General features: G+C 43.0%; 1 protein-coding gene across 2 annotated transcripts in view; it reads left to right on the forward strand.

Moving 5' to 3' along the window:
- PDZRN3 (PDZ domain containing ring finger 3) overlaps positions 1–14,997 on the forward strand; it is a 252,658-nt gene that overhangs the window by 223,943 nt on the left and 13,718 nt on the right. For both annotated transcript variants that reach the window (XM_081247666.1, XM_081247667.1), the window contains 2 exons: positions 756–1,003; positions 4,346–4,433. In XM_081247666.1, the coding sequence (XP_081103792.1) occupies positions 756–1,003; positions 4,346–4,433 (336 nt within the window). The remainder of the gene's footprint in view (positions 1–755; positions 1,004–4,345; positions 4,434–14,997) is intronic.

A 14,997-nucleotide genomic window follows, 5' to 3' on the forward strand; every position in this document is an offset into this window, starting at 1 on the left:
TATAAGGGGAGAGGGATGAACATACTTTTGGTCTTGCCAGCTTCCCATGACTGTGCTGACGGACGTGTTAAGAGGCATCTTCATTTAAGTCATGTGGTAGACAGTGGGCACTCGGTAAGTGTAGACATTGAGGATGCAGCAGGAGCAAAGGACTGTGCACAGTGGGAAACAACATAGCAATTAAGGTAGCTGCTGTTTCCCAGACATGGGCCAAAATGTCAGGTCATTTGAGTTCCTCCTTGATACTTGCCATATCTACCTGGGACCTGTATTATCACTTACTTAATATTCTCATTGACTTTTTAAGGAAAAGCAAAGGCATTCATTTAAGAAGGAAATGTCATATCGCTTCCATAAAAGGGAAACTAATCTCACCTGACAGGAACTGGGAAAATACACACCATTAAAACAGAACAATATAATTAATTTCCAGTTAGCTAGTAGGGCCCGATAAAGGCTGTGAGCCTGAGGCTGCTCTTTTCTCTCACAGGCAAGATGAGGAGGGGATGAAATTGTATTAAAGACACTCCAGTAGGAAGCCAAGCCTTCCCCGCCGTGAGATTTATTCTTTCATGCCCGATCTGCACAGCTCCAAACCTACCCGCTTCCCACCAGGCATTCCTGGGGAAACCTGAAACAGAGCAGTGAAGTCCTCGGACACCCGCACGTTTTCCTTTTAGCTGCTGACACACGAAAACCGTCTTTCCGGTTTCCGCTTAATTATAATCCTGTCCCCCTCTACTCTTTTTCGACAGGTTAACGGCAAAGACTTATCCAGAGCAACTCATGACCAGGCTGTGGAAGCCTTCAAGACAGCTAAGGAGCCCATCGTGGTCCAGGTGTTGAGGCGAACGCCACGGACCAAAATGTTCACGGCTCCATCAGAGTCACAGATGGTGGACACGGGAACCCAAACGGACATCACCTTTGAGCACATCATGGCTCTTACCAAGATGTCCTCGCCCACCCCACCTGTGCTGGATCCCTATCTCTTGCCCGAGGAGTAAGTCACATGATGATGAATCTTAAATGTGTTAAGTGTGGTACAGAAGTGCAGAGAAGTTGGTTTCTTCCCTTCCATGTGGTGAAAAAAATGAACACATCTTACAGTTTTCCTCCAAGTTGCCCACGTTTCACTTTATTGTTTATAGAGGCAATAAATTGAATCCTGCTCAAAACCGCTCTGACATATTAATTACTTTGTTATAACCCTGGAGCGGAGTTATTCAAATTATATTCGGAGAACAAAATTACTTACAAATGTCATAAAAGTTGTTTCCGAATAAAATTTAATCACCGCAAATGGCAGTGGGAAGGTTTGGGAGTTATCATTAGAGGGAATGCTGATGGTTCTTTTAAAGAGACAACAAAGCGAGTTGTGAGTGTAAAGAGAGCCCAGGAGGTTGTGCCTTCTGCCTTCTTGGGTCTCATTTCAAACCTGGATCCATGGAGTAAATTCACACATGCCTCATATAAGCACTGCAGTTACTGATTAAATAACAGCTGTGATCCAACGCATCACGTAAATTACTTTACACACGACTCTCCTCTTACCTTACTTACTGCCAGAGATATCAGGTAGTTCAGAGGCTTCGAGTTGGACAAAGCCTAATCTCTAGCTGTGTAACTTGGGTCGTTTATTTCCCTGGGCCTATTTTCCTTCTATTAAAATGGGATGATAATAATAGTTCCCATCTCGTTGGATTGTTGAAGGATTAAATGAAATAGTGCGTGGCAAGTTCTCAGTGTGGCATATGGTAGGCACTGGATAAATGATAGTGGCGATCACTGTTAATTTAGTGATTGATGTAAAATATGTAGGGACAAAAAAGAAGAGCAAGAAATTTTCTCAGGTGGACAGGTGGCTTAAAAGATGTCCATTTTAAGGTGGCTTTTCGGATGTGATTTTGCACATCTCTGGACAAGGTGTCCACCTCCCCTTCTTAGCCTCTCTGGCTGATGTTAGAGTCCCTCCTTCCATCTTGCTCCTGGTCCGGATCATTGCCTTGATGCCTTATTTCAAAGGGCATCTCCACCTCTCCTCGGGAAATCCTCTGAGCGATACCTGTTGGATTCCTATTAGTAACTCAGTAGCTGGAGTGACCACACGTTTCCTGTTGTTCTACCAGATTCCAGACAGAGGCTGGCCTCTCATCCCGTGGTTCTGACGGTTAGCTGTCATCAGAACCCAGGGCTAATTCCCCAGGCGTGACAAAGTGAATTGGGTGGCGGGCAGCGTGTAAAGGTAGAGGACGGAGTACCCCCCTGGCCCCCGATCCCGTCTGACACTCAGAGTGCACAAGGCAGTATGCAGAGACCTGTCATCTCACCCATTTCTAACGACTGTCCCCCCTTCTGTGCCATGAGGAACTGCAGGCTCAGCAGTGCTACTCCATGTAAGTTGGCAGCTGGATTGAAAGGCAGGTCTGTCCCACCTCAACTTCCAGATCTTAACCATAATACTCCATAGCATGCCAGTTGCTAGGAAACAACTGGATAATTCACTGACTACAATCATTCAAATCAGTTCTTTGACGTTTTAGACCCAAACTGCCTTTCATATTGATGAGGCCTTTAAGGCTACTCCTGACTTTCGATGTTGAACCGTCACAGTGACAGGCTTTTTAGAAGCTAAACCCTTAATTTCCTCTTAAGTCTAGTTAACATGACATGACTCTTCCCCCAAGGGGCAATTCGAGAAATGTCAGAAGAGCGCGGAGGTCAGTGCTCTCCTGGTTCTGGCTGCGAGGTCAGAGGACAGCAGGAGTGTGCATCAGGGCTGAATGCGGGGGCGGTGGGGGTGTTACCTTGAGGCTTGAAAGCCCAAGCCTTCCAGCAGCATCCTCAGTACTAACAGCTCCTTAAGTGCAGGCAGCATATTTGCCTGATGGGTGCAGAAAATTGAAAGCCAGCCGTCGTTTGAATGACCGCTCATGTCTGGTCTGTTGTTTCAAAACTAAGTGCCTGGGTGAGAAGACCAGAGCCCACTGATTGCTCTGTTGACCTTTGAGAAGGAGGAGGTTTGGGTCCCCAGCCAACAATCAGGCTGAAGCTCTCCATCCGCATCTGACACCTTTCAGAGCCACAGACCTGACTGAGCATGTTGTAATTCCCACTGCCTTTGGTCCTAGAGGTTCCATTAGCGGCGTTTCCAAAGAGGTGGTGGGCTCTGTGAATTGTGCTGTACACATATTAACCTAGAGAAATGCAAGCTTCCGTTCTCCTAGGCATGTGTACGTATGCGGGTCTGCATATATACACACATGCATTATATGCGTGCATGTATGCACATGTTCTGCATACGTATACGTGTATACTGGGTGATGTCAAATGTATTTCTCGTTGCGAGACAATCCAAAAAGTTTGAAAAGAGACCATCCTAGATGACAGCATAGCAGTTTCAGTTTCACAGCCCTTTGAACCTATCTCAGAGGCCAGCACATGTCTTTAAGTATTGCCTAAAGTGAAGCTTTTTTCTCCCCAGAGATAAAATCTAAGAATGAAGCCATGAGCAGTAAGTAAGAGTTTGTCTCCCACCTAGAGACTGAGTTAGAAATTAGTCACATTGACTCACATGACTAGTGGGCCAGGGAATGATCACTGGAAGCCACAAAGCCAGTCCCTCTCTCACCGTGCATTTTTTTTTAACAAGTTTTTTTATTGCAGTATAGTTGATTTACAATGTTGTGTTAATTTCTGCTGTACAGCAAAGTGATTCATTATGCATATATATACATTCTTTTTTATATTCTTTTTCATTATGGTTTAATCATAGGTTTTTTTCTTTTTTTTTTTTTTTGCGTTATGGGGGCCTCTCACTGTTGTGGCCTCTCCCGTTGTGGAGCACAGGCTCCAGATGCACAGGCTCAGCGGCCATGGTTCATGGGCCCAGCTGCTCCGTGGCATGTGGGATCTTCCCGGACCGGGGCACGAACCCGTGTCCCCTGCATCAGCAGGCGGACTCTCAACCACTGCGCCACCAGGGAAGCCCTAATCATAGGATATTGAATATAGTTCCCTGTGCTATAGAGTGGGACCTTGTTGTGTATCCATTCTCTGTATACTAGCTTACGTGTGTTTACCCCAGTCTCCCACTCTGTCCCTCGCCCTCAACCTGCATCTAAACTCCTTCTTGTGGAGGAAATGGGCTTTAGAGAAGATGGTGGGAATACTGTGAGGGAGGTCCTGACTGTGCCGGGAAACGCAACCAGAGAGAAGTGAACTGAGTAAGAACCTCAGCCTCTGAGAACAGCCGCTGTGGCACTGATGGGCCTTGTGATGGGCTGATGGGAACAGATACTTAGAACTGGAAGCAGGGCCTTAATGATCTTTCATCTTTTTTCAGGCATCCCTCAGCCCATGAATACTACGATCCAAATGACTACATTGAAGGCATCCATCAGGAGATGGAGAGAGAGGAGCTGGAGCTGGAGGTAAGAAGCATGTCCTTGTCTCGTTTTATTAGTTGTTGTGAAGGCTAATACGTCTCTATCAGCATGAATTGAGATTACGGATGCTCATGGAATGTCCACCTCTCGTGGATTTCTTTTAGAAGAAACGCGTTCAGTGGGTCGAGGCCTCCCTGGAACACTGCTTTGCAAGAAGAAGGGCTATTTAATAACCTTTATAGGACAACACTGCTTTTTGATGATCATTGTGACAAAGCAGAGGTCTTTAAAAAGCTATCAAATATCTCAGGAGCTAGATTTTTGGAGTAGGATGTCGACTTGGTAAATCTTTGATATTTCGTTACCTTTATAGCAGTGGGTTCTTTAGTTGCATCTTACTTTCTAACACCTTTGAGAATCTGATGGAAGCTGTGCTCTCTCCCTGGAAAAATGCTCCCGTCTCTAAGAGTTTGCATGTGATACCTGGAGGGTCACTGAGCTCCCACAACATCTGCCGCATGTGGCCCACTCTGCCTTACAGTTGTTTTGTTATATCTGATACACCAGAACCACTGTTTGCTTTCTCTTTCCCTTTAACTTAACCCAACTCCTTTAAACTAAGGTAAATTTTTTTTTGAATTTTATTTTATTTTTTTTGATACAGCGGGTTCTTTTTAGTTATCTGTTTCATACATATTAGTGTATATATGTCAATCCCAATCTCCCAATTTATCCCCCCACCACCACTGCCCCCCCGCTTTCCCCAGCTTGGTGTCCATACGTTTGTTCTCTACATCTATGTCTCTATTTCTGCCCTGCAAACCGGTTCATCTGTACCAGTTTTCTAGATTCCACGTGTATGCGTTAATATACGATATTTGTTTTTCTCTTTCTGACTTACTTCACTCTGTGTGACAGTCTCTGGGTCCATCCACGTCTCTACAAATGACCCAACTGCGCTCCTTTTTAGGGCTAATATTCCATTGTGTATATGTACCACATCTTCTTTATCCATTCGTCTGTCGATGAGCATTTAGGTTGCTTCCATGACCTGGCTATTGTAAATAGTGCTGTAGTGAACATTGGGGTGCATGTGTCTTTTGAATTATGGGTTTTTCTGGGCATATGCCCAGTAGTGGGACTCCCTTTTCTCCACACCCTCTCCAGCATGTGTTTGTAGATTTTCTGATGATGCCCATTCTAACCGCTGTGAGGTGATACCTCATTGTCGCTTTGATTTGCATTCCTCTGATAATTAGTAATGTTGAGCATCTTTTCATGTCCTCTTGGCCATCTGTATGTCTTCTTTGGAGAAATGTCTATTTAGGTCTTCTGCCCATTTTTTGACTGGGTTGTAAACTAAGGAAAATTTTAAGGGAAATGCTGTATCACTAGCTCAGTCAGAAAATCAGCATCCCTTGACGTGAATAGAAGGTGCCGTCCAATAAATACAGTGGATACGAGGCAGTGTTATTAAATCCTGGTGCTTGTCACTGGTACCTGCCCAGGGCTGGGTGCCTGGGGCCCATTCTCTCCACTACCTCCTGCTGCCTTTCTCTCTGTCTAAGGAGATGGGCTGGTATCACAGAAGTGGTAAGACTAGCCCAAACTGAGGCTTTCTTCCTAAAGGAAGTAACTTTCTCCACGTGAACTATCTGAGAACATCTTGCTTTTGGTGGGAGGAGGCCACTCTGAAACGCCTCCCTAGAGCCTTGTTATTCAAAGTGTGGTGCAAAGACTGGGACAGCAGCATGTGGGGGATTGTGAGAAATACAGAATCTGGGCCCCCAGACGTACAGAATCAGAATCTGCATTTTACCAAGATCCCCAGGTGGTTCGGTGCACAAGTCCCAGGGGCCTTGACGTGGAGGCCACAGGCCCAGGCAGAGAAGCCCAGGCTTCCATTTGCCCTCGTCATGAGTCACACGATCGAGGCTTTGTGCATTTCCTTCACTATGGTGGGAGGCTGTGCCTCCGAGCCTCGAATACCACCCACACCATCCGGGCAGAGTGAAGTCCCATGGACTAGAGATGACTAAGCCCCTCATGGATATTCAAGACTCTTCTCAGACTTCTTCCTTTTATTAAAAAGAAAGCACAAAGAGAGTCTGTGTGCACGCTTACATTCATTTCTGCTCGCCTGCTTTTACTGAGCATCTGTTACACTGAATATCCTTTTTGGTGCTAGAAAGGCAAAGTCAGCAAGTCATCACCCTGCCTGCCGTTCAGGAGCTCATAGTCCCTTTGGGTCATCAGCCATTAGCTTAGACATGAGCTTTTCTTCTAGAAAACCAAACTGTGGCCATTCTCCATCTACAGCTTCTTTGAGCAGTTGTCACGAAGTACCATGAGTCCATACCAGACAGGAAGGCTGCTTTTACGTTTGGGCTTTTGTTTAGAGCAGCTTGGATGTCACCAGGTTATCTCTGTTCACTAAGCAAACCTGGTGGTTTTGGATCAGTGGCGCGTCCCAAGTTCTGAGGTCAAGATTCAGGTAGGTTCTCTCCGTGGCTCCTCACCAGGAGAGAATCTCTGGGAGAGAACAGTGTGTATACTTCCAGGAAGGCTCTGTTGCAGAGGCATGACTTTGGAAGGCCACCTGGTCAGTTCGAGAAGGTTAATGAACAGCAGCATGGCTGAGAGCTGGCGTTCCTAAAGCAGACCCAGTTTTCCGGGGGAATGGCATGCACCATCATCGCCGCTTCCTCACGAGATTTCTTAGAGCCATCAACAGTGTGTCTCTGCTAGGTCCCATCAGCCTGTTGGGTCCCCCCACCCAGGCTTGCTGTGAGTAAGGGGGCCAACCTCAGCCCACCACCGCTCCTCGTCTTAAGTTGAATTAGATCAACATCCGCCCTTTTCGAAAAGTAACCCGTTCCATGGATATTATATAGGAGGAAAATATATGAGTGTTGGGGGATATTATGGAAGGCAATGCACAGAGAAAAACAGATGTTCTCTCTTTTAAAGCACACAAAATGATCATATTTAGGTAAGTGTCCAATCCCTGTTACTGTGAAACTGCTTAGCATTAAAAGGATTACACCCCAGTATACCCGAGGGTTGAGCCGCCAAATAATTACCCGTAAATTTTCAGGTACTGAACACCTGCTCTGGATCTTCCTGTGGGTAATTAAGATGGAAAAATAGACGTCTGAAGAAGGCTTTTCTTTTCCTTAGTCTATTGTTTTAATTTCCCAGTTGATTTATCAGTAGCATCCTAGCCGGGCTGTGAAGCTGCCGTCACGTATGCTGTGTCTTGATGATGTCATTTTGAAACCAGAAAGGAAAAGAAAGCTACGCTCTCACCAGGGAGATTAAAATGATCTCCAAACCTGGTTGCATAGTGTAACGTCATAAGATCTCAAGGGAAGCGAGACCGTCCTGGAGGCAATGCAGGCTGTCCTCGCCAACCTATGCCCTTTTCTTTAGCCTTTAAGGCACAGCACCAGGGCTCCTCCGGGAAACCTTTCCTGGTTGGCCCTGCCCTCACTGAGTCAGCTTCCTCACCACCCTCCCGATTTCATCAGCACTTGACCATTCTTCTCCTGCCACCTGCAGTCAGAACCTGCCCCCTGCTCTTATTTTATCCCCCCAGATCCTGGCCCAGCTCAGTGTGGCTCATCTCCAGAGAAGCTTCCGTATGGCTCTGGCTAAAGCACCCCTCCCCCAGTAGGGCCATTTCCTACTTAGACTCCTTGTTCTCAGACAGTGCCTGGCAGGGGGTAGGCACCCAAGAAACATCTGTCAAATAAAGGAATAAATGCCTTGTGACCCAATCTCACATGTCAGGACCTTGAAGGCAAGTGCAGTCTTCTAGAGACATCTCTACGTCCCTGACAGTGCCACACATAGATAGAGAAAGTGTGGAGATGATTTCAAGAAATATGCACAAGCAGTTCTGGCTCGATAAGGTCTTAGAGTTATGCTTCAGTAACCAGTCTTCCTAGAGGTGCAAAAGCCATCGAAATTAGTCTCTGGGACGCCCTCTGATTAAAGTGGCTGTCGTTGAAACAGAAAGCTTGAATCAACCCAGGTGGAATGGCCCCCGTACTTTACTCAATTGAGTTATTGTTTCAATTTCATCTAAAATGTCGGGCTTAGCTGTTCATTTGTATCCAGCCGTCCATCTAGACTGGTAAGCAACAGGACACCAGTGGTGGGGGAGGTGTAATCCAGATAATGGTAATACATTATTCAAACGAGTTTGATTAATGGTCTTCTTTGCCATCTTATCTCCATCATCACAGACAGATATGTATTGATGCCTCTGTGCTTTCCATGATGTACTCAATTGTGTAAGGCTCTACCTCTAGCTTGGAGTGAGAATGAAATGTTGAGAATTTACTAACCACTCAATAAGTTGGAGGAACGGCAGTTTCCACTGAGCCGCAAGATATTGTCTCTGGGGATAAGATGGTAGAAGAGCTGAGAAGTTTCAAAGAAGTGAAGTGACTTTCCTAGGGCAGCCTGGCTTGCTAAATGGCAGAGCCAAGTTTATTTTTGATTTGGATCTTTAGTCTGCCTTGGAATCTCAAGCTAATTCAGTTTTATTGAGCACCTACCGTGCACGGTATATAAGGCTAGACGCTGCTTTTAGTGCACAATTCAACTACTACTGCATTACTGTAATTAATCTTCTTTATGAGCAGCCAAGGTAAAACCTAAATCTATACAGATCCCAAGATGGTATCGGCTCTTACAGTGTTGTATTTCCAGAGCTTCTGAAAACCTCTTATGGTTCACTCTTTGCTTAACTATTAGCAACCAGGCTCTTCTCTATGATGTGCAACCATCCCCTGGAAATGGAGTGACCACAACTAAGTCATAGTGGGGGTTTTTTGGTGTTTTTTTGTTTTGTTTTGTTTTGTTTCCTGTCAAGAGATTAACCATGTTTAATTCTGGGTGATAAGAATATAAATGATCATTCCCTTCTTTGCACTTTTCTGAATTTAATTTTTTCTACTTTAAAATCTTTTTTAAAAAAAATTTTATTTTACATTAGAGTACAGTTGATTAACAATGTTGTATTAGTTTCAGGTAGACACAGCAAAGGGATTCAGTTATACAGATACATGTGTCTATTCTTTTTCAAATTCTTTTCCCATTTAGGTAATTACAGAATACTGAGCCAAGTCCTCTGTGCTATACAGTAGCTCCTTGTTGGTTATCTATTTTAAATATAGCAGCGGGTACATGTCAATCCCAGACTCCCACTCTATCCCTCCCCCACACCTCTTCCCCCGGTAACCGTAAGTACATTCTCTAAATCTGTGAGGCGGTTTCTGTTTTGTAAAGAAGGTCATTTGTATCATTCTTTTTAGATTCCGCATATCAGCAATATCATATGATATTTATCTTTCTCCGTCTGACTTACATCACTTAGTATGATAATCCCCAGGTCCATCCATGTTGCTGCAAATGGCATTATTTCATTCTTTTTAATGGCTGAGTAATATTCCCTTGTATATATGTACTGCACCTTCTTTATCCATTCATCTGTCAATGGACATTTAGGTTGCTTCCATGTATTAGCTATTGTAAACAGCCCTGCAGTGAACATTGGGGTCCATGTATCTTTTCGAACCATGTTATTCTCCGGATACGTGCCCAGGAGTGGGATTGCTGGATCATACGGTAGCTCTATTTTTAGTTTTTTAAGGAACCTCCATACTGTTCTCCATAGTGGCTCCACCAATTTACATTCCCACCAACAGTGTAGGAGGGTTCCTTTTTCTCCACACCCTCTCCAGCATTTACTGCTCCTAGGCTTTTTGATGATGGCCATTCTGACTGGTGTGAGGTAATATCTCATTGTAGTTTTGATTGCATTTCTCTAATTAGTGATGCTGAGCATGTTTTCATGTGCCTCTTGGCCATCCGTATGTCTCCTTTGGAGAAACGTCTATTTAGGTCTTCTGCCCAGTTTTTGATTCAGTTGCTTGTTTTTTTGATATTGAGTCACATGAGCTGTTTGTAAATTTTGGAGATTAACGCCTTGTCAGTCGCATCGTTTGCAAATATTTTTTCCCATTCTGTGGGTTGTCTTTTCGTTTTGTTTATGCTTTCCTTTGATGTGCAAAAGCTTCTGAGTTTAATTAGGTCCCGTTTGTTTCTTTTTGTTTTTATTTCCATTACTCTAGGAGACGGATCAAAAAAGATCTTGCTGCGGTTTATGGCAAAGAGTGTTCTGCCTATGTTTTCCTCTAAGAGTTTTATAGTATCTGGTCTTACATTTAGATCTTTAATCCATTTTGAGTTTATTTTTCAGTATGGTGTTGGAGAGTGTTCTAATTTTATTCTTTTACATGTAGCTGTCCAGTTTTACCAGCACCATTCATTGAAGAGATTGCCTTTTCTCCAGTGTATAGTCTTGCCTCCTTTGTCATACATTTATTGACCATAGGTGTGTGGGTTTATCTCTGGGCTTTCTATCCTGTTCCATTGAGCTAGATTTCTGTTTTTGTGCCAGTACCATCCTGTTTTGATGACTGTAGCTTTGAAGTATAGTCTGAAGTCAGGGAGCCTGATTCCTCCAGCTCCAGTTTTCTTTCTCAAGATTGCTTTGGCTATTCAGGATCTTTTGTGCCTCCATACAAATTTTTGGATTTTTCGTTCTAGTTCTGTGAAAAGTGCCATTGGTAGTTTGATAGGGATTGCATTGAATCTGTAGATTGCCTTGGGTGGTATAGTCATTTTCACAATATTGATTCTTCCAATCCAAGAATATGCTATATCTTTCCATCTGTGTGTCATCTTTGATTTCTTTCATCAGTGACATAGTTTTCAGTGTACAGGTCTTTTGCCTCCTTAGGTGGGTTTCTTCCTAGGTAGTTTATTCTTTTTGATGCGATGGTAAATGGGATTGTTTCTTTAATTACTCTTTCTGATCTTTCATTGTTAGTGTATAGAAACGCAACAGATTGCTGTGTATTAATTTTGTATCCTGCAATTTTACCAAACTCATTAATGAGCTGTAGTGGTTTTCTGGTGGCAACTTTAGGATTTTGTATGTATAGTATCATGTCTTCTGCAAACAGTGTCAGTTTTACTTCTTCTTTTCCAGTTTGGATTCCTTTTATTTCTTTTTCTTCTCTGACTGCCATGGCTAGGACTTCCAAAACTATGCTGAACAAAAGTGGTGAGAGTGGGCTTCCCTGGTGGCGCAGTGGTTGAGAGTCCGCCTGCCGATGCAGGGGACACGGGTTCGTGCCCCGGTCTGGGAAGATCCCACATGCCGCGGAGCGGCTGGGCCCGTGAGCCATGGCCGCTGAGCCTGCGCAGCCGGAGCCTGTGCTCCGCAATGGGAGAGGCCACAACAGTGAGAGGCCCACGTACAGCAAAAAAAAAAAAAAAAGTGGTGAGAGTGGACATCCTTGTCTTGTTCCTGATCTTAGAGGAAATGCTTTCAGTTTTTCACCACTGAGAATGATGTTTGCTGTGGGTTTGTCATATACGGCCTTTATTATGTTGAGGTATGTTCCCTCTGTGCCCACTTTCTGGAAAGTTTTTATAAGTGGGTGTTGAACTTTGTCAAAAGCTTTTTCTGCATTGCTTGAGATGATCATGTGGTTTATATTCTTCAGTTTGTTGATGTGGTGTATCACACTGATTGATTTGTGGATATTGAAGAATCCTTGCATCCCTGGCATAAATCCCACTTGCTCATGGTGTATGATCCTTTTAAAGTATTGGAGGATTGGGATTGCTAATATTTTGTTGAGGATTTTTGCACCTGAGTTCATCTGTGATATTGGCCTGTAATTTTCTTTTTTTGTGTGGTATCTTTGTCTGGTTTTGATATCAGGGTGATGGTGGCCTCATAGAGTGGGTTTGAGACTGTTCCTTTCTCTGCACGTTTTTGCAACAGTTTCAGACGGGTAGGTGTTAAGTCTTCTCTAAATGTTTGAGAGACTTTGCCTGTGAAGCCATCTGGTCCTGGACTTCTGTTTGTTGGAAGATTTTAAACACAGTTTCAATTTCACTACTTGTGTGATTAGTCTGTTCATATTTTCTATTTCTTCCTAGTTCGTCTTAGAAGGTTGTACCTTTCTAAGAATTTGTCCATTTTTTCCAAGTTGTCCATTTTATTGGCATATGGTTGCTTGTAGCAGTCTCTTATGATCCTTTGTATTTCTGTGGTGGGTGTCAGTTGTAACTTCTTTTTCATTTCGAATTTTATTGATCTGAGCCCTCTGTTTTTTTTCTTGATGAGTCTGCCTAGAAGTTTATCAATTTTGTTTGTCTTTTCAGAGAACCGGCTTTTAGTTTCATTGATCTTTGCTATTGTTTTCTTCATCTCTATTTCATTTACTTCTGCTCTAATCTTTATGATTTCTTTCCTTCTATGAACTTTGGGTTCTGTTTGTTCTTTTTTCTCTAGTTGCTTTAGGTGTAAGGTTAGGTTGCTTATTTGAGATTCTTCTTGTTTGCTGAGGTGAGACTGTATTGCTATAAAGTACCCTCTCAGAATTGCTTTTTCTGCGTTCCATAGGTTTTGGATCATTGTGCTTTCATTTTCATTTGTCTCCAGGTATTTTTTGATTTCCTCTTTGATCTCTTCAGGGATCCAGTGGTTGTGGAGTAGCATATTGTTGTTTAGCCTCCACATGTTTGAGTGTTCTACAGTTTTTTTCTTGTAGTTGATTTCTAGCCTCATAGTGTTGTCATCGGAAAAGATGCTTGATGTGATTTCAGTTTTCTTAAATTTACTGAGGCTCACTTTGTTGGCCCAGCATGTGATCAGTCCTGGAGAATGTTCCGTGGGCACTTGTGAAGAATGTGCATTCTGCTGCTTTTGGATGGAATGCTCTGTAAATATCAATTAAGTCCACCCGGTCTAATGTGTCACGTAAGGCCTGTATTTCCTTATTGATTTTCTGTCTGGATGATCTGTCCATTGGTGAAAATGGGGTGTTAAAGTCCCCCACTATGATTGTGTTACTTTCGATTTCTCCTTTTATGGTTGTTACTATTTCCCTTATATACTGAGGTGCTCCTATGTTGGGTGCATATATACAGTTACAATTGTTATATCTTCTTTTTGGATCGATCCCTTGATCATTGTGTCGTGTCCTTCTTTGTCTCTTGTAACGGCCTTTATTTTAAAGTCTATTTTGTCTGATATGAGTATTGCTACTCCAGCTTTCTTTGGACTTCCATTTGCATGGAATACCTTTTAGCATCCCCTCACTTTCAGTCTGTACCTGTCCCTCGATCTGAAGTGGGTCTCTGGTAGATAGCATATATACAGGTCTTGTTTTTATATCCATTCAGTGAGCCTGTGTCTTTTGGTTGGAGCACTTAATCCATTTACGTTTAAAGTAATTATCGATATGTATGTTCCTATTGCCATTTTGTTAACTGTTTTGGATTTGTTTTTGTGGGTCTTTTTTCTTCCTTTCCTCTTTTGTTCTCTTGTGATTGGATGACTAACGTTAGTGTTGCGTTTGGATTCCTTTGTCTTGTGTGTGTGTGTATCTATTGTAGATTTTCAGTTTGCAGTTTCCATGAGGTTTTGATACAGCAGTGTATATATATACAAGATTGCTTTACATTGCTGGTCTTTTAATTTCAAATGCATTTCCAATCTCTTGCATTTGTGCTCTCCTCTTCTCACCATTGCTGGTTTTGATATCATATTTGTGTGTGGATGATTTCCTACCTTTACTGTATGTTTGCCTTTACCAAAGAGCTTTTCTATTCATAATTTTCTTGTTTCTAGTTGTGGCCTTTCCTTTTCTACTGAGAGAAGTTGCTTTAGCATTTGTTGTAAAGCTGGTCTGGTGGTGCTGAATTCTCTTAGCTTTTGCTTGTCTGTAAAGCTTTTGATTTCTCCATCAAATCTGAATGAGAGCTTTGATGGGTAGAGTATTCTTGGTTGTTGGGTCTTCCCTTTCGTCACTGTAAATATATCGTGCCACTCCCTTCTGGCCTGCAGAATTTCTGCTAAGAAATCAGCTGATAACCTTATGGGAATTCCCTTGTGTGTTATTTGTTGCTTTTCCCTTGTTGCTTTTAATACCTTTTTCTGTGTCTTTAATTTTTGTCAGTTTGATTGCTGTGTGTCTCGGTGTGTTCCTCCTTGGGTTTATCCTGCCTGGGACTCGCTGCACTTCCTGGCTTGGGTGACTATTTCCTTTCCCATGTTAGGGAAGTTTTCAGCTATTAATGCTTCCAGTATTTCCTCAGGTCCTTCCTCTCTCTCTCCTCCTTCCAGGACCCCTGTAATGTGAATGTTGGTGTGTTCAGTGTTGTCCCAGAGGTCTCTGAGACTGTCTTCATTTATTTTCATTCTTTTTTCTTTCGTCTGTTCCATGGCAGTGATTTCCATCATTCTGTCTTCCAGTTCACTTATCCGTTCTTCTGCATCAGTTATTCTGCTGTTTGTTCCTTCTAATGTACTTTTCATTTCAGTTACTGTGTTGTTCATCTCAGTTTGTTTGTTCTTTAGTTCTTCAAGGTCTTTGTTAAACATTTCTTGCATCTTCTTGATCTGTGCCTCCATTATTTTTCTGAGATCTTGGATCATCTGTACTATCATTACTCTAAATTCTTCTTTGGGTAGATTGCCTATCTCCACTTCACTTAGTTGTACTTCTGGGGTTTT

This window comes from Mesoplodon bidens (assembly GCF_964165515.1).
Source record: "Mesoplodon bidens genome assembly, chromosome: 10".
NCBI classification, from domain to species: domain Eukaryota; kingdom Metazoa; phylum Chordata; class Mammalia; order Artiodactyla; family Ziphiidae; genus Mesoplodon; species Mesoplodon bidens.